The sequence below is a fragment of the Bos javanicus genome, chromosome 7 (genome assembly GCF_032452875.1).
Source record: "Bos javanicus breed banteng chromosome 7, ARS-OSU_banteng_1.0, whole genome shotgun sequence".
Classification (NCBI taxonomy): domain Eukaryota; kingdom Metazoa; phylum Chordata; class Mammalia; order Artiodactyla; family Bovidae; genus Bos; species Bos javanicus.
In genome coordinates this window covers 22,519,911-22,544,219 of record NC_083874.1, presented here as the reverse complement: position 1 = coordinate 22,544,219, position 24,309 = coordinate 22,519,911, and the positions used below count along the sequence as shown (strand labels likewise).

General features: G+C 37.4%; 1 protein-coding gene across 6 annotated transcripts in view; it reads right to left on the bottom strand.

Annotated features, from left to right (window-relative positions):
- Nucleotides 1–24,309, bottom strand: part of RAPGEF6 (Rap guanine nucleotide exchange factor 6) — a 233,180-nt gene that overhangs the window by 163,153 nt on the left and 45,718 nt on the right. For 5 of the 6 annotated variants that reach the window (XM_061422863.1, XM_061422864.1, XM_061422870.1 and 2 more), the window contains one exon: nucleotides 21,660–21,743. The exons of the other annotated variant lie outside the window; for it this stretch is intronic. In XM_061422863.1, the coding sequence (XP_061278847.1) occupies nucleotides 21,660–21,743 (84 nt within the window). The remainder of the gene's footprint in view (nucleotides 1–21,659; nucleotides 21,744–24,309) is intronic. 6 annotated transcript variants of the gene reach the window in all.

The following is a 24,309-nucleotide window of genomic DNA, read 5'->3' as shown; positions in this document are numbered from 1 at the left end:
GCTTAATAAAAGAAGTGATATAGCATATACTTACAAGGAAGCTATTATAAAAATGTCAACTTTCCACAAAGTATATGATTATATACAAATATTAGTTTATAACAAAATCCTAATCAAAATCCAAATGAACTTACTTTTTAACATAACAAAAAAATCACTGCTATTTTTTCTTAAGCAATAGCCTGTATTTTTTTCTTATTGTTCTTCCTCCCACCAAAATCCCTACCTTATGTAATACATAAAACAATGAAAGCAAATATGTAAAAGGCTACTTTAAAGATGGAATAACAGGGAATAGATTTACTCTCCTACGTGAAAAAAAAAACAACAACAAAAAATGGAAAATCAGACAAAACACATTAAACAACGGTTTCAAGATTTTGGAAAGTAGGTAGGACATGTATATGGATGCTTTAGAGAGGAAATTAAAAACCTAAGATGACCCTTACAACATCCCAATTTTACTAAGTACAGGTAATCTCCAGGCCACAATGCAAAAAGGGAGAAACCTAGCAGAGTCTGCCAGTGTCACTGAATTGAAAAGACAAAGATAGACTTGGGGTGTGGAAAGCCTGGGCTTCCTGGTGGCTCAGATGGTCACGAGTCTGTATTACGTATTCTACATAACTTGTATTATGTGGAAAGACCACATAATACACAGGACATTGGATAGGATCGTCAGAAATTGATTTCCTTTGCAATGTGATAAATTAGTCTACACTAAAGAAGTACTTTTGCCTGGAAAGTCCCATGGATGGAGGAGCCTGGTGGGCTGCAGACCATGGGGTCCCTACAGTCTGACATGACTGAGCGACTTCACTTTCACCTTTCACATTCATGCATTGGAGAAGGCAATGGCTACCCATTCCAGTGTTCTTGCCTGGAGAATCCCAGGGACGGGAAGCCTGGTGGGCTGCCGTCTATGGGGTCGCACAGAGTGGGACACGACTAAAGTGATGCAGCAGCAGCAGCAGCAGCAAAGAAGTGCTAGACTCACTCAAACAAATATTAAAGACTTAAAATAGATTCCAATTAAGTGAACTACATGTCAGAAGAAAGCCTAATACTACTCTAAAGAAATACACCAAAAGGTGAAATACAGCAACATAGAAATCTGACATCCAGTAAAACAAAAAAATACCGTGCAAAGAGGACTATATGATCCATAGCCAAAGAAAAACCGACCTATAAAAACAAATCTACAGTTGTCAGCAGTGAGAGAATCAACAGACAACACTGAAATAGCTATTTTTAAGTATGCTCCAAATGTTTAAGAAAGTGAGATAAACATGAATTCAACAGAGAAACAGAAGCTTTTTTTTTTTTTAAAGACCTAGTGGAATATTCTACCACATCACATATGTAGACACATGTCTGGTTGTGCCAGTTTTTAGTAGTGTTAACAACGGTGAGTGGTTTCACACTGTCAATTTGATATGCTCACAATACTATAAATCCTCCTATCAATTTTCCGTCTATTAGATTTAGTATCCTTTTTTGATTGGTGACCAGACCTCAAGTGTTATTAGGGGCTACTGAAAAAGCCATTTTATAATTGTATCATTCCTTCTGAATTTATCAGCTAAAGTACTGAGGTAAAGAAACATACTCCAACTATTTGAATTCCTAGAACAATAACTTATACAAGAAAGGCATGAGAAAAGCTGCACTGGAGATGACATGACTATACATTAAGTAAATTCTATACATTCTGTTTTCAGGTAATTCCAGCCCAGTGGTTAGCGCTCAGGGCTTTCACTGATGTGGCCTAGGTTTGATCCCTGGTCAAGGAACTAAGAAGCTGACTACAAGCAGTGTGGCACAGATTAAATTGGTACAGCCAATTTTTTTTTTTTTTTTAAAGAAAGAAACAAGTGAATTTACCAAGATTGAAGGATTCAAGCTCAACATTCAAAACTCAATGCTTTTATTGTATATTATCAATGAACAATCTGGAAAAAAAATTTAATTCCATTAAAGGTAGAATGAAAACACAGAATACTTGAGATAAGTTTATAAAAACATGCACAAAACCTCTATAAAACTGCCAACTAAAAAAACTATAAAACACTGACAAGAAAATTACGATATCCTAAATAAGATATACCTCATTTATGGGTGGAAATGTTCTACAAATTCAATGTAATCAACAAGTTGCCTTAGAGACACTGACATGATGATTATAAAATTTACACAGAAATGTAAAAGATCTAAAATAATTAAACCAATTTTGGAAAACAAGAAGATGGAATATTTATTTTATATTTCATGGTAATTTTATAAAGCTAGAATACTCAAGACAGTATGGCATCAGATTAATTTATAGATCAATAAAACAGGACCGAGAGAACAAAATCAGACCCACACATATATGTTCAATTGATTTTTGACGAAAGTGCCAAGGAAATTCAATGAGGGGAAAGATATTATCTACAAGTAGTGACAGAACGACATATCGATACAGAAAAAAGGAAGATTTTAATACCATAATCAAAAATGAGAAATGGATCAGAGATATAAATGAAAAAATGGACATTAAAAACTTCTCACAGCACAGAATTTTTGTACATGTCCTAGACAAGGGTTACTGAGGAAGTTTCCTTCCATATAGCTAAATTTTAAAAATCTTATCATGAACGAGTTTTATCAAATATTTTTTTTCTGCTTACTGAAAGGATCATGTAGCTTCTGTCCACTCTTTTACTAATGGAGAATACTACATTAATTGTTTTATGGATTTTAAACTTCCTTGCATTCCTAGGATAAACCCAACCTGATCACAAATGTCTAATTCTTCTAATATATTCATGGATTTGGTCTGCTATTATTTTGTTAATTTCTACAGGTATGTTCAGGGGAAATAATTGCAGTTTTCTTAGAATAGTACATCATCATGATAATACTATATTCATAAAGGAGACTGAAAAGTTCCTTCTTCCATTTCTCAAAAGACTTTACGTATGTGTTAATGTTAATAATAATGCTTCATTAAACATTTATCTGTGGGGCTGAGCAGGCATGAGCATTCAAGGTCCATTTCCAGCTTTGCTCGCTGGTAGAGCCTCTGGCTGTCCCGAGAGGGTGAGTTGGTACTAATGGTGTAGATTAGGGTCGGGGTGGCCCACATGGTCCTTGTCCTCCGGCTAAGAGGTCTCCTACCCACCCTTGGGTCTTCCCACCTCTGCTGCTGAGGGCCCCATGCTCCCCTAGCCTCTCCACAGGGAAGCGCTGGTGAACAGGGTGGCTCTCAGATTCCACTGGCTCTGAGAATTAAGACTGAATCAACCTGGAATCAAGATTGCTGGGAGAAATATCAATAACCTCAGATATGCAGATGACACCACCCTTATGGCAGAAAGTGAAGAAGAACTAAAGAGCCTCTTGATGAAAGTGAAAGAGGAGAGTGAAAAAGTTGGCTTAAAACTCAACATTCAGAAAACTAAGATCATGGCATGCGGTCCCATCACTTCATGGCAAATAGATGGGCAAACAGTGGAAACAGTGGCGAACTTTATTTTTTGGGGCTCCAAAATCACTGCAGATGGTAACTTCAGCTATGAAATTAAAATACATTTGTTCCTTGGAAGAAAAGCTATGACCAACCAAGACAGCATATTAAAAAGCAGAGACATTCACTTTGCCAACAAAGGTGCGTCTAGTCAAAACTATGGTTTTTCCAGTAGTCATGTTTGGATGTGAAAGCTGGACTATAGGAAGGTTGAGTGCTGAAGAATTGATGCTTTTGAACTGTGGTGTTGGAGAAGACTCTTGAGAGTCCCTTGGACTGCAAGGAGATCCAACCAATCCATCCTAAAGGAGATCAGTTATGAATATTCAATGAAAGGATTGATGCTGAAGCTGAAACTCCAATACTTTGGCCACCTGATGCAAAGAACTGACTCACTGTCAAAGACCCTGATGCTGGGAAAGACTGAAGGCAGGAGGAGAAGGGGACGACAGAGGATGAGATGGTTGGATGGCATCACTGGCTCGATGGACATGAGTTTGAGCAAAGTCCGGGAGCTGGTGATGGACAGGGAAGCCTGGCGTGCTGCAGTCCATGGGGTTGCAGGGACGAACACGACTGAACAACCAAAATTAACTGAAATATCTGAAAAATGCTTAGCAGTAAAGCCATCTAGGCCTATGCATTTCCTTATGGGAATATATACAATAACTAATTTACTTTTTAAAGGATATTAGAATTCCTAATTGTTTTTGAGTGTATTTATATTAATATATATCTTTTTTTCTTTTCCCATGCAGCTTGTGGGATCTTAGTTTCCAGACAGACAGAGATTAGTTCTCCACCCCTTGCACTGGAGGCTCAGAGACCCAACCACTGGACTGCCAGGGAAGTTGCCAGTGTATGTCTTTTTAAGATTTGTTCAATTTATTAGTATAAACTGGCTGATAAACTTCCCTAAGAATACTTTTAATTTCTGTAAGATAGTAATATCCCCTTTTTCAATACCTAATATTGATAATCTGTGTATTCTCTATTTTAAAAGGGCAATCTATCTCAAGGTATAACAATTTTATAGATCTTTTCAAAGAACTTTTCGTTTCATTGATTTTTCTCTACTATTTTTCTGTTTTTTCACTGATCTCCACTCAAACTTCTGTTCACTTTGAGTTTACTTTACTATTCTTAAGCTGGAAAAACTTAAGATGGTTGAATTGAGACCATAAAAGTACTAAGACTTTCCCTCTAAGGGCCTTCAGCTGAATTCCATAAATTGTGATGTGTGTTCATTTTCATTCATCAAAATACTTTCTAATTTCTGTTATCACTCTTCCTCAAATTATAGGTCATTTTCAAAGGCACTGTTTCAATTCCCACATTTTTCTCTGGTATCCATTTACAATTCAATTCCAATACACTTAAGAGGACAAACTCTGTATGATTTCAATCCTTTTTAACTTACTGAGACTTGTTTTATGGTCTAAAATAAGCTCTATCTTGCATAAAGATGTAAGTCTGAAAAAACCATTAAATCAAAGTGGCTGATAGACTTAAGCTTTATTAATTTTTCATTATAGCAGTTATATCACTTATTGAGAGTAGAGTTTTGAGATATCAGCCATTACTGCTGGTGTGAAGGATTACATTAGTTGTTTTTGATTACTGAACCAGCCTTGTGTACCTAAGTTAAATCCCATTTGGTTATGTTGTGTAGTTCTTTTTATACATCTCTACCATATTTGAATCTGGTTCCTATGTTTGCTCTGTCTCTTCCAACTGTTTTTTACCCTCTAGAAACCCTTGTAATTTTTTCTTGCTAGTGAGAAATGATGTAATGGATAAAAGGAACTACTTACAAATATACCTTTAGTAATATGATAGTAAGGTGTGATAGGAGGAGAAGTACATTATAGTTCTAAGATTATGTCTCTTCTAGTGAGTCTTTGCCAGTGGACTGAATTTCACATGTTTCTCTGTTGTTCTCCTTTTAGGTGGGACAGCATTGCTAGAGTAGGCTGCTGCTGCTGCTAAGTCACTTCAGTCGTGTCCGACTCTTAGCGACCCCATGGACTGCAGCCGACCAGGCTCCTTCATCCATGGGATTTTCCAGGCAAGAGTACAGGCTGCTGCTGCTAAGTTGCTTCAGTCGTGTCCGACTCTGTGCAACCCCATAGACGGCAGCCCACCAGGCTCCCCTGTCCCTGGGATTCTCCAGGCAAGAACACTGGAGTGGGTTGCCATTTCCTTTTCCAATGCATGAAAGTGAAAAGTGAAAGTAAAGTCACTCAGTCATGTCCAACTCTTCGTGACCCCATGGACTGCACCCTACCAGGCTCCTCCGTCCATGGGGTTTTCCAGGGGAGTACCAGAGTATACAGCTGAGTTATTTACCTTTCTGCACGTCTAGGCTCTAATGGAATAGTTTCTCCTAAAGGCATGGGGAAACAGTGTAAACAGTGTCAGACTATTTTTCTGGGCTCCAAAATCACTACAGATGGTGACTGCAGCCATGAAATTAAAAGATGCTTACTCCTTGGAAGGAAAGTTATGACCAACCTAGATAGCATATTCAAAAGCAGACATTACTTTGCCAACAAAGGTTCGTCTAGTCAAGGCTATGGTTTTTCCAGTGCTCATGTATGGATGTGAGACTTGCACTGTGAAGAAGGCTGAGCGCTGAAGAATTGATGCTTTTGAAGTGTGGTGTTGGAGAAGACTCTTGAGAGTCCCTTGGACTGCAATGAGATCCAACCAGTCCATTCTGAAGGAGATCAGCCCTGGGATTTCTTTGGAAGGATGATGCTAAAGCTGAAGCTCCAGTACTTTGGCCACCTCATGTGAAGAGTTGACTCATTGGAAAAGACTCTGACGCTGCGAGGGATTGGGGGCAGGAGGAGAAGGGGACGACAGAGGATAAGATGGCTGGATGGCATCACTGACTTGATGGACGTGAGTCTCAGTGAACTCCAGGAGTTGGTGATGGACAGGGAGGCCTGGCGTGCTGCAATTCATGGGGTCGCAAAGAGTTGGACACGACTGAGCGACTAATCTGATCTGAAAGGCAGACATTCTTAAGAAAGCTGTAGCATGTTTCAAAATGTTTCCTTTTTCCTCCCCTCTGACAGAAGCACAAAGGGCTTTTTCTCTATTATTCACTATGAGAACCTGTTTGAGATCTATGAGAACCTGTTTGAGATCTATGAGGTAAAACTCAAAAAAGGGTGGAGGTTCTTTCAATGACTTGGTCTTGCCTGATTTTTTTTTTTTTTTAAACTCTGAGAGTAGTCCACACTGAGTCTCCAGAAGTTCATCAATTACAGTTCAATTTTCCTACACTGACATTAGCTGCCTCAGAGACTGTTGCTCTAAGTTTTGATTTTTTTGTATTCATCTGTCATTCTCTTTAATTTGGGGACAGCAGTTTCCCTTGTTACCTCACTTCCCTTATGGACCTAAGAAAAGTTATTTATTTTTCAGTCTATTCAGTTTTGTATTAGGTTGGTACAAAAGTAACTGCGGTTTTGGACCATGAATTTTAAATCATTATAACTAGGATCAATTTGTTAATTGATCTTTTGTTAATCAAAATAGGAACCATTATAATCAACACATTTTTGCCAATGAGAAATAAGTTTGTTTATTCCTATATATAGTTAAAATATTATAAGTAGCAAGTAATAAGTCATTAGCTTCCCTGGTGGCTCAGATGGCAAAACATCTGTCAGCAATGCAGGAGACCCAGGTTCGACACCTGGGTCGGGAAGATCTCCTGGAAAAGGGAATGGCAACCCACTCCAGTATTCTTGCCTGGAGAATTCCATGGATAGAGGAGCCTGGTGGGCTACAGTTCATGGGGCCACAAAGAGTCAGACACGGCTGAGCAACTAACACTATCTACTAAGCCATCAGCAAAAAAAAAAGTGAGAAATGCACATTAAATTGATGTTTAACATAACCACATTTATTTAAGAATGTATTCCAATTTCAAATGGTAATATTCAACAATGCAATTGCAATTACTCTTAAACCAACCTAATAGTTGTTATTAGAACACAGTGGCAATTTCCAAGATTCTTACATGGCCTAGCAGAAACTGGAATTCCAAGAATATTTTGTGTCTACAGATTAATACAAGGAGACGTGCACTTAACAATACTGCATCTTCCTGGGTATGAACATGGATTGTTTCTACATATATTTACATTGTCTTTAATTTCACTTATTAACATTTTACATTTTTCAGTGTATAAGTTTTTTACTTTTAAAAATTGTTAAATTATTTCTTAATATTTTTGAGGTTATTCTGAATACATTATTTTCTTAACTTCATTTTAAATCTTATTCACTGCTAGCATAAAGAAATACAATTAGTTTTTATATATTGATTTTATATCCTGTGACCATGATATACTTTAAATTTTACTAGTTAAGTTTGTAGATCCCTCTACACACAAAAACTGGTAGTTTTATTTCTTCCTTTCCATTCTGTATGCAACACCCATTCATGATAAAACTCTCAATAAGCAAGAAATAGGGGGGAACTTTCTCAACTTGGTAACAACTATCGGACAAAACACCAACAGCTAGCACCACACTTAATGGTGAGAAACTCAACGCTTTACTAAGAGCAGAAACAAAGCAATGATGCTCCCTCTAAAGCATGGCTTTTAAGATAGTATCGGGGCCTCCCTAATGGTCCAGTGGTTAAGAATACACCTTGCAAAGCTAGGCACACCAGTTCAATTCCTGGTCCAGGAAGAGCCCACATGCCCAGGAGTAATGCGGCCTGTGCCACAACTTCTGAGACAGCGCTCTAGAGCCCAGGAGACACAACTACTGAGCCCACGCACTGCAGCTACTGAAGTCTGCATGCTCAGAGCCTCTGCTCCACAACAAGATAAGCCACCACAATGAGAAGCTCATATACCACGATGAAGAGTAGCCCCACTTGCTGCAAGTAGAGAAAACCCTCACACAACAATGAAGATGCATCACAGCCAACAAATAAATCTTTAAAAATATATATTAAAAAAAACGATGGTATTGGAAGTCCTAGCTAATATAATAAGAAAAGGAAATAAGAGGTATACAGATGGGAGGGAAGACACAAAACTGTCCTTGTTCTCAGATGATTTGATCATTCATGTAGAAAACCTGAAAAAACTGACCAAGAAAACTCCTGAAACTAATAAGTGATTACAGCAAGGCTGCAGGATGCAAGGCTAACATATCATTGGTCAGGGGATTTTTGCAGAAACTAATGTCTGTTGTTGGCAATTTGTTATATATGCGAATATTGAAATGTCTCCAGTCAATAACATTTGGGTAACAAAAGACATATTAATATTTCTCTGGTCAATAAGTTGTTAACATGCAAAAATTAACTGCTTTCCTATAATAACAGCAAGAATATGTGGGATGTGATACAACAAACACCATCTGCATTAGCATAACTGAAAATAAAATACAGTTGACCCATGAACAACACAGGGGTTAGGGATACCAAACCTTCCTGAGTCAAAAATCTGAGTATAATTTTACAGTCAATCCTCCACACTGGCAGTTGCACATCTGCTAATTCAACCAACTGTGAATCCTGTATTACTGTAGAATTTAGTGGGAAAAAAAAATCTATGTGTAAGTGGACTTGTGTAATTCAAACCAGAATTTTCTAAGGGTCAATTGTACTATGGTAAAAATCTAACAAAATCTACATAAAATCTATGTAAGAAAAATTACAAAACTCTAATAAAAAATTATCAAAGAAGAAATAAATAAATGAAGTGACAATCCTTGTTCATGGACAGAAAGACTCAATTTTGTCAAGATGTCAGTACTTCCCACTTGATTTTAGACCAATGCAATGCCAATCAAAATTCCATAAAGTTATTTTGTGGATAGTCAACACAACATTGAAAGAGAAGAAAAAAAAAATCAAAGGGCTGATGCTGTCAGACTTCAAGATTTACCAGAAAGCTACAGTTATCAAGACAGTGTGGTATTGTTGAAAGAATAAATACATCAATGTAACAAAACAAAGAGCCCAGGGAGAGACCTCTGTAAATACAGTCAACCCATCTTTGACAAAGAAGCAAAGGAAGCACAATGGAGCAAAGTTAGTCTTTTTAACAAATGGTGCTGAAACAACTGGATGTCCACATCTTAAAAAACATAATTTAGACACACTTTATAAAAATTAACTCAAAATTGACCACATACCTAAATATAAAATGCAAAACTACAAAACTCTACAAGATAATACAGGAGAAAACCTAGATGACGCTGGGTATAGCAATGATTTATCTACAACACTAAAGGCAAGATATATAAAATAGTAACAGATAAGCTGAACTTCATTAAAATTAAAAACTGCTCTACAAAAGACATAGTTAAGAGAATGAGACAAGCCACTGACTGGCAGAAAATATCTGAATAGGTAGTTCTGATAAAGAATTGATGCTTTTGAACTATGGTCTTGGAGAAGACTTGAGAGTCCCTTGGACTGCAAGGAGATCCAACCAGCCAATCCTAAGGGAATTCAGTCCTGAATATTCACTGGAAGGACTGATGCTGAAGCTGAAACTCCAATACTTTGGCCACCTGATGCAAAAAACCGACTGGAAAATGCTGGGAATTTTCCAGCTGGGAACTGATTTTCATGCTGGGAATGACCAAAGGCAGGAGGAGACGGGGATGACAGAGGATGAGATGGTTGGAGGGCATCATCGACTCAAGGGACATGAGTTTGAACAAGCTCTGGGAATTGGTGATGGACAGGGAAGCCTGACTGCTGCAGTCCATGGGGCTGCAAAGAGTCGGACACGACTGAGTGATTGAACTCAACTGAGTTCTGATAAAAGATCGTTGTCTAAAACATATAAATAACTCTTAAAACAAAGATACAAAAACAACATAATTAAAAAATGGGTGAAAGACCTTAACAGACACTCCAGCAAAGAATGCAAATTAAAGTAACAAGATACCACAACACTTCATCAGAAACACCAAAATCCCAATCCCTGACGATACCAAATGCTGCAAAAGACGTGGAGGAAAAGAACTCTCATTCATTGCTGCTAATAATGCAAAATAGTACAGACACTTTGGGAGACAGTTTGGCAATTTCTTACACAACTAAAAATACTCTTACCATATGATTCTGTAATCATGTTCCCTGGTATTTACCCAAAGGAGCTGAAAATTTATATCCACAGAAACACTTGCACCTCGATGTTTATAGCAACTATTCATAATTGGCAAAATATGGAGGCAACCAAGACACTCTTCAGTACGTGAATGGATAAACTGTGGTACATTCAGATGACAGACTATTATTCAGTGCTATAAGAAATGAGCTATTAAGCTATGAAAAGACATGGAGGAAACTTATATTATGTATTTCTAAGTGAAAGAATCCAATCTGAAAACACTATACATGGTATGATTTCAACTATATGACACTGTGGAAAATGCAAAACTATAAAAAAGCCAGGGGTTGGTGGAAAGGAAGGAATTAACAGGTGGAACTCAGGAATCTGAGGTCTGGGAAACTACTCTAATACTATAATGGTGAAAATATAACTTTGTATGTTTGTCCAAACACAAAGAGTGTACACTACCAAGAATGAACCCTAATATAAACTGTACTTTGAGTGAGGTTCATCAACTCTAACAAATGCACCACTTTTGTGAGAGTAGCTCATAATGGTGGAGACTATGCATGAGTAGGGGCAGAAAGTATATGAAAAATCTGTATACCTTCCACTCCAGGCTATAAACCTAAAATTGCTATAAAAAAATAGTCTATTATGAAATAAACAATAAATCAGTTTTTATGAGAATCCTATCAGGATTTATAAAACAAGCATATCCTTACATTCATATGGAAAAACAACCTAAAATAAGCAAAATCACTCTAAAAATGAACAAAGCTGTAAGACTCACAGTACTGATTTGACAACTTACAACAAGCCACAATAATTAAGACAGAAGATTAGTACCAAGATAGAAAAATAGTTAAATGAAACAGAGTAAACATTAGTTCAGCAAAAGCAAACGAACAGACATATATATGGTCAACTGATTTTCAACAAAAGCAATTCAATGCCTTCTAAAACGACACTGGGTCAACCGGCTATTCTTAAGCAAAAACACAAAACAAAGAGAAACAAAAACAAAACCAAAATGAAGTCATAATGAACTACACCAAAATATAACTGCTGAAACTGAAAACCATCTAGAAGAAATCATAAGAGAAAACTATGCAATTAGGCTAAACAAAGATTTCTTAAGATACACCAGCAAAATCTAGGTCCTCAAAAGAAAAAAAAAAACAAAACTGAATCTCATGAAAATATAAAACACTTGTGCTTCAGAAGACATTATTAAGAAAAGGAAAAAACAAGCCACAGAAAAAAGAAAATGCATGCATATCATATATCTGACAAAGAACTTGTATCTAAAACATCTAAGTTCTTAAAACTTGGTAAGACAAACACAATTAAAAATCATACATCTCATGAAGAACTTATATCTAAAACATAAATTCTTACAACTTAAGACAGATAAAGGGCAAACGCTTTGAACAGACATTTCAGCAAAGGTACAGGAATGCTTAATAAGCACATAAGAGCTTCAACAGTAATAGTCACTACTGAAATACACGTTAAAATCACTGAGATAGTTAAACACATACTAGAAGAGAAATAATCAAAAGACTGTCAATACCAAATGAAGGAGAGGATGCAGAAAAATGAGATCCATGGTATGTTCTTGGTCAGTATGTAACATAATAGTCATCCTTTAAGCAATTTGGACCTTTCCTCAAAAGTTAAATATATATTTATATGACATAGCAATTCCCTCCTGCATATCTACAAAAGAAAAAATAAATACACAGCCCATGTAAAGACATGTATTTATTTGAATCTTTACAGCAGCATTATTCATAGAAGCCTCTAAACTAAAACAATAAAATTTCAAACTTTTCATCTTCTCATGAATGGCTAGACAAAATGTGAAATCTTCTTAAAATGAAATACAACTTAACAATTGAAAAAAATAGACATGCTACAACTGTTATAGTCTAAAACAATGATGAACCTCAAAAACATTATGCTAAGTGAAAAATGCCAAAACAAAGACTACTTTTAAATATCTGCGCAAGGTAGATATTGAGACAGAAAGTCTGTCAGGTTTTAACTGCAAAAGGGCGTGCAAAACTTTTTCAGGTAAAGGAAGTCTAAAACTATGGTGTACCAATGTATATATATTAATCATAAAAACTTATGGGTGAATTTTATGGTATGTAAATTATACACCAGTAAAGCTAGTTTAAGAAAACTGTCTAAGAATACACAGAAGAGAATATTTACAAACTTGGAATAGGCAAAGATTAGTAGAACACGTTTAAGTACTTCAAACAAATTAGTAGAACACTTAAGTACTTTGGACCTCTCACACTTAAAGAAGTTATCATTGAAAAACAAAAAGGCAAGACATAATCTGGGAAAAATACTGAAGAATTGATGCTTTCAAACTGTGGTGGTGGAGAAGCCTCTTAAGAGTTCCTTGGACAGTAACAAGATTAAACCAGTCCATCCTAAAGGAAATCAACCCTGAATATTCATTGGAAGGACTGATGCCAAAGTTCCAATACTTTGGCCACCTCTTGCAAAGAGCCAACTCATTGGAAAAGATCCCGATGATGGGAAAGATTGAGGGCAGGAAGAGAAGGGGGTGATGGAGGATGAGATGGTTGGATGGCATCAACCTATTCAATGAACTTGAGTTTGAGCATGGAGGAGGAATCTATTTGTCCTCATTGGAACAGACACATATTCTAGATATGATTGGCTTTTGCCATCCACAATGCTTCTGCCAGAAGCACTATCCACAGGCTCACAAAATGCCATCTATAGCCTCAGCACTCTAGATAGCATCATTTTCAATTAAGGTACTCATTTTGCAGCAGCAAAAGTACAGCAATAATTTCTGTTATGTATCTGCTCAACAGGCAGAATACATGGATTTCATATTCAAGGCATGGAAGTAACAGTGGTTCTTCTGTTATACTTAATAACTCATACACAGAATTTGTACTTCCTCTTCCTAAAACTTTGAGCTCTGCTGCTTTGAGTCTTGCTGCTGCTAAGTCGCTTCAGTCGTGTCCGACTCTGTGCGACCCCATGGACTGCAGCCTACCAGGCTTCTCTGTCCATGGGATTCTCCAGGCAAGAACACTGGAGTGGGGTGCCATTTCCTTCTCCAATGCATGAAAGTGGAAAGTGAAAGTGAAATCGCTCAGTCGTGTTTGACTCTTAGTGACCCCATGGACTGCAGCCTACCAGGCTCATCCATCCATGGGATTTTCCGAGCGACAGTACTGGAGTGGGGTGCCATTGCCTTAGTCCTGCTAGATTATTTCTAGCAGGAACACAGCAATGGTTCCACTGAATTAGTGACTTCCACCTAGCCACTGAGATGAGTGCAATTGTGTGGTAGTTTGAGCATTCTTCGGCATTGCCTTTCTTTGGGATTGGAATGAAAACTGACCTTTTCCAGTCCTGTGGCCACTGCTGAGTTTTCCAAATTTGCTGGCATATTGAGTGCAGCACTTTCACAGCATCATCTTTCAGGATTTGGAATAGCTCAACTGGAATTCCATCACCTCCACTAGCTTTGTTCGTAGTGATGCTTTCTAAGGCCCACTTGACTTCACATTGCAGGATGTCTGGCTCTAGGTCAGTGATCACACCATTGTGATTATCTGGGTCGTGAAGATCTTTTTGTACAGTTCTTCTGTGTATTCTTGCCACCTCTTCTTAATATCTTCTGCTTCTGTTAGGTCCATACTATTTCTGTCCTTTATCGAGCCCATCTTTGCATGAAATGTTCCTTTGGTATCTCTGATTTTCTTGAAGAGATCCCTAGTCTTTCCCATTCTGTTGTTTTCCTCTATTTCTTTGCACTGATCGCTGAAGAAGGCTTTCTTATCTCTTCTTGCTATTCTTTGGAACTCTGCATTCAGATGTTTATATCTTTCCTTTTCTCCTTTGCTTTTCGCTTCTCTTCTTTTCACAGCTATTTGTAAGGCCTCCCCAGACAGCCATTTTGCTTTTTTGCATTTCTTTTCCATGGGGATGGTCTTGATCCCTGTCTCCTGTACAATGTCACGAACCTCATTCCATAGCTCATCAGGCACTCTATATATCAGATCTAGACCCTTAAATCTATTTCTCACTTCCACTGCATAATCATAAGGGATCTGATTTAGGTCATACCTGAATGGTCTAGTGGTTTTCCCTACTTTCTTCAATTTAAGTCTGAATTTGGCAATAAGGAGTTCACGGTCTGAGCCACAGTCAGCTCCTGGTCTTCTTTTTTGCTGACTGTATAGAGCTTCTCCATCTTTGGCTGCAAAGAATATAATCAATCTGATTTCGGTGTTGACCATCTGGTGATGTCCATGTATAGAGTCTTCTCTTGTGTTGTTGGAAGAGGGTGTTTGTTATGACCAGTGCATTTTCTTGGCAAAACACTATTAGTCTTTGTCCTGCTTCATTCTGTATTCCAAGGCCAAATTTGCCTGTTACCCCAGGTGTTTCTTGACTTCCTACTTTTGCATTCCAGTCCCCTATAATGAAAAGGACATCTTTTTTGGGTGTTAGTTCTAAAAGGTCTTGTAGGTCTTCATAGAACCGTTCAACTTCAGCATCTTCAGCGTTACTGGTTGGGGCATAGACTTGGATTACTGTGATATTGAATGGTTTGCCTTGGAAACAAACAGAGATCATTCTTTTGTTTTTGAGATTGCATCCAAGTACTGCATTTCGGACTCTTTTGTTGACCATGATGGCTACTCCATTTCTTTTGAGGGATTCCTACCCGCAGTAGTAGATATAATGGTCATCTGAGTTAAATTCACCCATTCCAGTCCATTTCAGTTCGCTGATTCCTAGAATGTCGACATTCACTCTTGCCATCTCTTGTTTGACCTGGCCACTGAACCGAAAGGCAGAAAAGGGGTTTATTCTACTGGCCTGAGTGATTGATTACAATCACCAAGGAGGAACTGAGTTGCTGCATAAAATGGAGGCCAGCAGAACTACATCTATAGCCCAAGAGGTTCTTTTGGGCTCTGTACAGTGCTTTCAAGTCCACTATTAAAGTTAATGGAAAACTACCAGCAACCCCAAGTGGCCGGGGTGGGGGCGGTGGGCAGGGAAGAACCAAACATAGGATAATTAAGGACCCTTAAGAAATGAAGGTTTTGTGCCCATCATCACGTAAAGAACCCAGAACAGCTGAAATTCTGGTTGAAGGCACAAGTACTGAATGGGTGGTAAAAAGAGGAAGCAAGATCAACTACGGATTTGTGACCAATGATAGAAACAGGACTGTATGTTGTATACATGGTCCGGAGTTGTATAAACGTTAACTATTTTCTTCTTTCCTCTCTTTCCCATATCTATTTTATATATAAGTTGTTGGAAGTGAACTTTATAAGGTAGTCTGGAGTTAACAGTCAGAGGCACTGTGATGAAAAGTATAACTAATACAGCAAGCACTGACAACTGGGACCGTGCATCCCCTTGTTTCAGGGAGATGGTAAGAACTTCTTTACTTATATGAAGGATAGCTGTATCTTGTTAAATGAAAAGAGAATTGGATAGAAGCTCAAATGTGTTCAGAAGCATTCATATGAAAACTAAGTAACCAAGGGAGTGGACTGTACCAGGTGTCCCCAACCTCTGGCATCTAATGCCTGATGATTTGAGGTGGAGCTGATGTAATAACAGAAACAAGTGCACAATAAATGTAATATGCTTGAATCATCCTGACACTGCCTTCTCCACTCTGGTCTATGGAAAAACTGTCTTGCACAAAATCTGTCCCTGGTGCTAACAAGGTTGGAAAGCACGGCACTGTACCATGTATTTACTGCCTCTCAAGTTCAAATGTATTTGCTCTCAGTTTCAAATTTACTTTATAATAAAGGATCTGGATTTAATCAAGATTCTCCTTTGGCTGGCTGTTAATGTCAAAGCTTTGTCAGTAAAGGAGGCTAGTACAAGGAAACGGCAGATACTTTCCTACTGCTTGGCAGGATAGGTGTGTGTAAGGCAAAGGGAGGTCCTATCTCCAGCCTCAGGACCCATCTGCACCCTGAGTGGGCTAGGGGTTGGGAAGGACTATACTGTTTACCAGTCCTCGTCAGACTTTCTCTCCCTGACCGCCTTGACCCAGTAACCATGGACACCTCTGGCCCAGAGCAACCAAGTGAACTTTGTCATTAGCCACTGGGCTACAAGCAACATATTCACCAACAAAAGTTCTGAATTTCAGTTTTGGGGAGAAAGTTCCCCTTTCAAGTTTATTCCTTCCTTGGGTAACCTTAGCACCTTTATCCTTCTTAGTACCTAATTTCTTGAAAATTAATAATTCTTTAAAGGGTCCCTGTTCAAATTACCATGTGGTTTCTGTCTATTCATTGATAAAGGAGTAACGGATACCTTAATATCTAAAGAAATAGTTTATATTTTTATAAACAATACTATTATTCCTCTTATATTAAGTACTGCTATATTCTATTGACTATCATAATGATGACATCTCAATGCCATTATGATATTTGCAGAAGCCAAAAATTATTTGATGTTTAATATATGCTAAATCATCTAAATCATAAGATGGCAGAGTAGAAGGTCGTGTGCTCATCTTCTCCTGCAAGAACCTCAAAATTGCAACTGGCTGCTGAACAACCATCAACAGGAGAAAAAGAACTGCAAAAATGTAAAATGGTTGTCTCAGGAGGCCTTACAAATAGCTGAGAAAAGCAGAGAAGAAAAGGGCAAAAGAGAAAAGGAAAGATATACCCATTTGAACGGAGAGCTCCAAAGAATACCAACGAGAGATAAGAAAGCCTTCCTCAGCGATCAGAGCAAAGAAATAGAGAAAAACAATAGAATGGGAAAGACTAGAGATCTCTTCAAGAAAAGTAGAGATACCAAGGGAACATTTCATGCAAAAATGGGCACAATAAAGGATAAACAGTATGGACCTAACAAACGCAGAAGATATTAAGAAGAGGTGGCAAGAATACACAGAAGAACTGTACAAAAAAGATCTTAATGACCCAGGTAACCATGATGGTGTGATCATTCACCTAGAGCCAGACATCCTAGAATGAAAAGTCAAGTGGGCCTTAGGAAGCATCACTACGAACAAAGCTAGTGGAGGGGATGGGATTCCAGTTGAGCTATTTCAAATCCTCAAAGATGATGCTGTGAAAGAGCTGCACTCATATGCCAGCAAATCTGGAAAACTCAGCAGGGGCCACAGGACTGGAAAAGGTCAGTTTTCATTCCAATCCCAAACAAAGGCAATGCCAAAGAATGCTCAAACTACCACACAGTTGCACTCATCTCACACGCTAGTAAAGTAATGCTCAAAATTCTCCAAGCCAGGCTTCAGCAATATGTGAACCGTGAACTTCCTGATGTTCAAGCTGGATTTAGAAAAGGCAGAGGAACCAGAGGTCAAATTGCCAACATCTGTCAGATCATAGAAAAAGCAAGAGAGTTCCAGAAAAACATGTACTTCTGCTTTATTAACTATACCAAAGCCTTTGACTGTGTGGATCAAAACGAACTGTGGAAAATTCTTAAAGAGGTGGGAATACCAAACCACCTTACCTGCTTCCTGAGATATGTGTATGTAGGTCAAGAAGCAACAGTTAGAATCGGATATGGAATAAACTGGTTCCAACTTGGGAAAGGAGAACATCAAGGCTGTATATTGTCACCCTGCTTGTTTAACTTATATGCATCATGAGAAATGCTGGGCTGGATGAAGCATAAGCTGTAATCAAGATTGCCAGGAGAAATATCAATAACCTCAGATATGCATATGACTCTACCCTTATGGTAGAAAGCAAAGAGGAACTAGAGAGCCTCCTGATGAAAGTGAAAGGGGAGAGTGAAAAAGCTGGCTTAAAACTCAACATTCAAAAAACTAAGATCATGGCATCCAGTCCCATCACTTCATGGCAAATAGATGGGGAAACAGTGGAAACAGTGACAGACTTTATTTTTGGGGGCTCCAGAATCACTGCAGATGGTGACTGCAGCCATGAAATTAAAAGATGCTTGCTCCTTGGAAGAAAAGCTATGACAAACTTAGACAGCATATTAGAAAGCAAAAACATTACTTTGCCAACAAAGGTCCACCTAATCAAAGCTATGGTTTTACCAAGAGTCATGCATGGATGTGAGAGTTGGACCTAAAGAAAGCTGAGTGCCAAAAAATTGATGCTTTTGAACTGTGGTGTTGGAGAAGACTCGTGAGAGTCCCTTGGACTGCAAGGAGATCAAACCAATCAATCCTAAAGGAAATCACTCCTGAATATTCATTGGAAGGACTGAGGTTGAAGCCCCAATACCTGGGCCACATGATGGGTAGAATTGACTCATTAGAAAAGATCCTGATGCTGGGAGATTGAAGGCAGGAGGAGAAGGGGATGACAGAGGATGAGATGGTTGGATGGCATCACCAACTCAATGGACATGAGGCTGAGCAAGCTCCAGGAGCTGGTGATGGACAGGGAAGCTGGCATGCTGCAGTCCATGGGGTTGCAAAGAGTTGGACACGACTGAGCAACTGAACTGATATGCTAAATATTAATCTAGGTATTTTATTTGTATTGACTCATTTAATCCTAACAATCACCCTCCGATAAACTCTCAAACAAGCATCTCTCAAACACAAAATATAAATCTAACAGGAACTGTTCTCTAAATGACAATTAAATACACTTCTATAATCATCTTTGCTGTGAAGTTCATGATGATTACATTAAAGCATACCATGACTTTGTTTTAAAAATCTCTTATTACTGGGAGTTCCCTGGTGGTTCCATGATTAGGACTCGGTGCTTTCGTTGCCATGGGCCCAAGCTCAATACCTGGTCAGGGAACTAATATCCCACGGGGCAAATGGTACAGCCAAAAAAAAAAAAAAAAATCAAACAAAAAAACAAAACACCAACAAAAAAGAAAACCTCATACTATCCATTATTTAAAACAAACTCCAATGTCTTGATTACAAACTAACAGTGAATCATTATGGCTGATTAATGGCTTCATAAAGTGATTACAACAAATTCTTAACCACTCATTAACAGCAGAAAAGAGTGATAAAATATTCAAAAGAACAGTACTAATAATCCTAAAATAGAACTGTAATCCACATCAACCAAGCTTATTCTGTTTCATGAACTAATTCACTCACTACAAAGCACTCAAGTGTCTTTCAGAACATAGGGGAAAGGAACAACAGCCAAAAGGGTTAAAGAAGCAAGAATTATTATGTATTTTATTTGTAAAAACAGTCAACAATATGTTTTATACTACTAGTCAAGAAGTACACATTTCATTTAACCAAATATTGATGATAAAGTTTCAAGACTAAAGACACAGCTTTAAAAATGGCCTCAGAACTGAGATGTTCCATACTATCAAACAGAATGTACCTTGATACTTAAAATATTTTTAAAACTAAATTAATTGAGCTGCAATTAGAAGTCCTACCTTAAAAGCCTAAAAATCTCTTTTCAACATTACTAGGGAAAAGTCACCAACAGGTTGTATTTTTATGTTACCAAATTATAATTTCAGGCCCCCAAATTTTAACTATTACTAACAGACCACATTATCTAAGAATATTATATCTAATCATCTTGCCAACCACTCTTCTTTTACCTAATAATTCTGATGGTGATAATTAAAAATTACTTATAAAAGCCAGGCACTGTTCTAAGAGCTATATAAACTCACTTATTTCCCAAAACTGGCTTATGAAATACATCCTATTATTGTTCCTATTTTAGAAGTGAGGAAACTGAGCCACAGAACGATTAAGTAATTAACCCAAAAAACAGTAAAGCAAAGAGATGAACTCAAGCAGTCTAGCTCTAAAATATCAACTTGTACAAACTTCCATTGAGAAGTATGAGTCATAGCTTGCTATAACCTCATAACACACGTAAGTGGGTACTATTAGTATCCTCATTTTCACAGGAAAACTAAAATTTGTCCAGACTCAAACAGCTAATAAGTGACAGAATCAGGATACTAGCCAAATTCCCGTTAGTCTAAAAGCTGATTTCTTAACTATAAAGGTATATTGCCTCCCTATAACTAAGAGCAATGAATCCATGAAACATCAGATAAATGATATCAAATCTCAAATAATACAATAACATGTCACGGGATAAACTAAAGATTACACCCCAGACGCAGGTGAAAGAGGAGAGTCAAGGAGCTGGCTTAAAATTCAACACTCACAAAACTAAGATAATGGCAACTGGTGCCATCACATCATGGAACATAGATGGGGAAACAATGGAAGCAATGACAGACTTTCTTTTCTTGGGCTCCAAAATCACTGCAGATGGTGACTGCAGCCATGAAATTAAAAGATGCTTGCTCCCTGGAAGGAAAGCGATGACAAACCTAGACGGCATATTAAAAAGCAGAGACATTACTTTGCCAACAAAGGTCCGTCTAGTCAAAGCTATGGTTTTTCCAGTAGTCACGTATGGATGTGAGAGTCAGACCATAAAGAAGGCTGAGTGCTGAAGAACTGATGCTTTTGAACTGTGGTGTTGGAGGAAACTCTTGAGAGTCCCGTTGACAGCAAAGAAATCAAACCAGTCAATCTGATAGGGAATCAATCCTAAATATTCATTGGAAGGACTGAGGCTGAAGCTCCAATACTTTGGCCACCTGATGCAAAGAGCCAACTCATTAGAAAAGACCCTGATGCTGGGAAAGATTGAAGGCAGGAGGAGAACAGGTGAGATGGTGTATGGCATCCTTGACTCAATGGACATGAATTTGAGCAAGCTCTGGGAGGGAGATGGTGAAGGACAGGGAAGCTGGCATGCTGCAGTCCAAGGGGTCACAAAGAGTCAGACACGACTGAGCCACTGAACAACAACATACTCCCGAAATATGAAATATCAGTTGATTCTTGCCAAGTACTTCACGTAGTACCAAAAAGCAAAGACATCTATAAAATGTATCATCTACTAAGAGAAAATACATATTCTACATAAAATAGTTTAACATAAGAAATAAAACAGTCGTAAACTTTGCCTATCAAATATACTAAGCAGCCAATGTAAACATACCTGCAAGGAGGCAAAACCATGGAGTCTTTCATAAGCACAGATCCAGAAAGCAGGATATACCAACATCTGGCAATAGTTTCTGAACTGTTTAAGTGAATAAATAGATGAGTAAATAAATATACATATTCACATGTATATATGAATTCAATACAAAATACAAAACATGAAAAAAATTCAAGTATTATTATAAGTAGTTAAAAATTAACAGTCCTTGGAAATTTCACTTGTTGCCGAAGGTTTCATATAGACCGTGTTCACATCTTACATAATAACTATCCTAAGATACAGGTTTCAGAAATATTTTTTTTGGTTCTTCATTATTAACTTGTATCAGTAACTTCCTATTCCTCATTTTTGTGTATGATCACCACATTTGATGAAGATCAACTCAAATACTGTACTAGATGTACATACTAAAAAGTTATATTTCTGATAAGTTTAACGTATATTAAGGACAGTATTGTTTGGAATTCACATTTATCAATGTTCCATCTTCATGTTCAACTATAATATGGGTCATAATGATCTACTTCTTTCACTTAAATTCTATTCTGACATGAAAAAATAAAATGTCTACCCAACCTTTCATTTTATGTGTTTTTGAAGGATAAAAAATATCAGATAACTTGAGTCCATCATCAGTTTTAGTTCAGTTAAATCACCAATGGAAACCCAGAATACCATTAGGTGTTAAGTTTATAATCTAATCATTTTGTCTTTCATATATTTTTAATTTACCATATCTGCAACTTCAATTAATTCCAACATGTAGACAATTCTAATTTTATATAAAAGAAACATTCCCTCTGAGCTGGAGAACTGTATATCTATCTAGCTATTGATATGTAAACTTGCATATATAACACACAACTCAACCTCAACATGTTCAAAATCTACCTATCATTTCCCTCAAGCTTGATTTTTTTCTAGGGTTCTCTGTTCTCAGTGAATAATACCATCTATCGTCTAGAAATCTAAGCGTCCAAACCATTCTACACAACACCCAGGGTGAGCTTTCCAGGTAAATCCTATTGCTTACCATGAGAAGGAAAAATTATCATCAACTTTCCAGAAGATATTTTAAAGTTCTTAATATCCCTCCCCTCTGTCTTCACTGAGGGAAAATACAAATGGCTGAAAATCTCCTACTTAAAGTTCTTTGTTTGGAAATTCCTTCTAATTCTTTTGAAATATGACTTTCATACAATCAAAAAGGAATTAAAATCAATAAAAGAAAAATTTGCCCAAAATCAACACAGAAGAAAGTTACGTTTAAATGCTACCACAAGTCTCCAATTTTTATCTCTTTACTGAAACAGTCACAGAGTTGTCAGTAAATTCTACTATAAATACAGGAAAACTCCTGATGTTCACTCCTAACACCAAGAGAGCCATGCCAGCTCGTCAATCAGAAAACGTTCAGACCTTGCAGAGAACCCCATCCTTCGAGCACAGTTTGGCAATGTATCTGATGAGTAAACATAAGGAAAGTGAAAGTTCTTTAACATGGGTCCACCTATCTCCTTTCTTTTTGCAAGTGAATAAATTTAAGAATAACCTAGCCTGGAGAAGAGTGCCACACATAATCTTGTCAGATCTTACTCCTGCAAAGGCTTCACACTGCTCCTAAAATAAAGAACAAAAACTATTAAAGTGGCCTCTACCTACCTCTCTCTAGATCTCGCTCTCCCCATTTCCTCCTCTCTACTGGTGGCACTGAGCATAGTGGTTTATTTTCACTTTTTCTATCATGCTGCTTCCCAGTTAAGGTCAACTATATGCATTCTTTTCTCTGCTTCCACTAATCTCTGAATTTAAACTCTTTAATTTACACATTCATTTTTCTAAAAATTCTTTGGTTTATGATTAGCCAGATATAGATTTGGATAATTCTTAATATTAATTTTTAAACAGTTTAACTGAAGTATAATCTACAAACCATAAATTTACCACTTTAAGTATATGATTCAATGCTTTTTATGAAGTTGCAAAGGACTGTGCAAACATCATCAAAGGGAGACCCCTCGTGCCTTGTTTGCAGTCTATCCCTGCCCCAGGTAAACAATAATCTGCTCAGTCTCTACAGATTTCTATTTTGGACAGTTCATGTAAATAGAGTCATGTAATATGTGATGCTTCTAACTTACATCTTCCATTTAGCATAATTTGTCTGAGGTTTGTCTATGTTGTAGTATTTAGCACCACTTTACTCCCTTTTACTGACAAATGGTATTCCACTCACCAGATGCAGAGCATTTTATCTACCCATTCACTGGACAATTTCCAGTTTTAGGCTACTATGTATATTGCTACTAAGAAAGAACATCTGTGTACAGTCTCTGTATGCACATTTCCATATTTCCTTAGTAAATATATAAAAGTGGAATTACTGGGTTACATGGTAATATTTTAAGAAACTGCCAAACCATTTCCTAAAGTGGCTTTGTTAACACCTGGGATTGTCATATATCTGTACCACAAATATATGACAATCCCAGGTGTCAAAAAATCCTAATCAACACTTGTTATTGTCTACCTTTTTGACTATAGCTATTTTTCAAAATTTGTTTTTAATTGAAGTAACATTGGTTTATAGCACCGTGTTTCTATTTCTGTATATCCTATAGCATGCTCACCATCACAAGTTTAC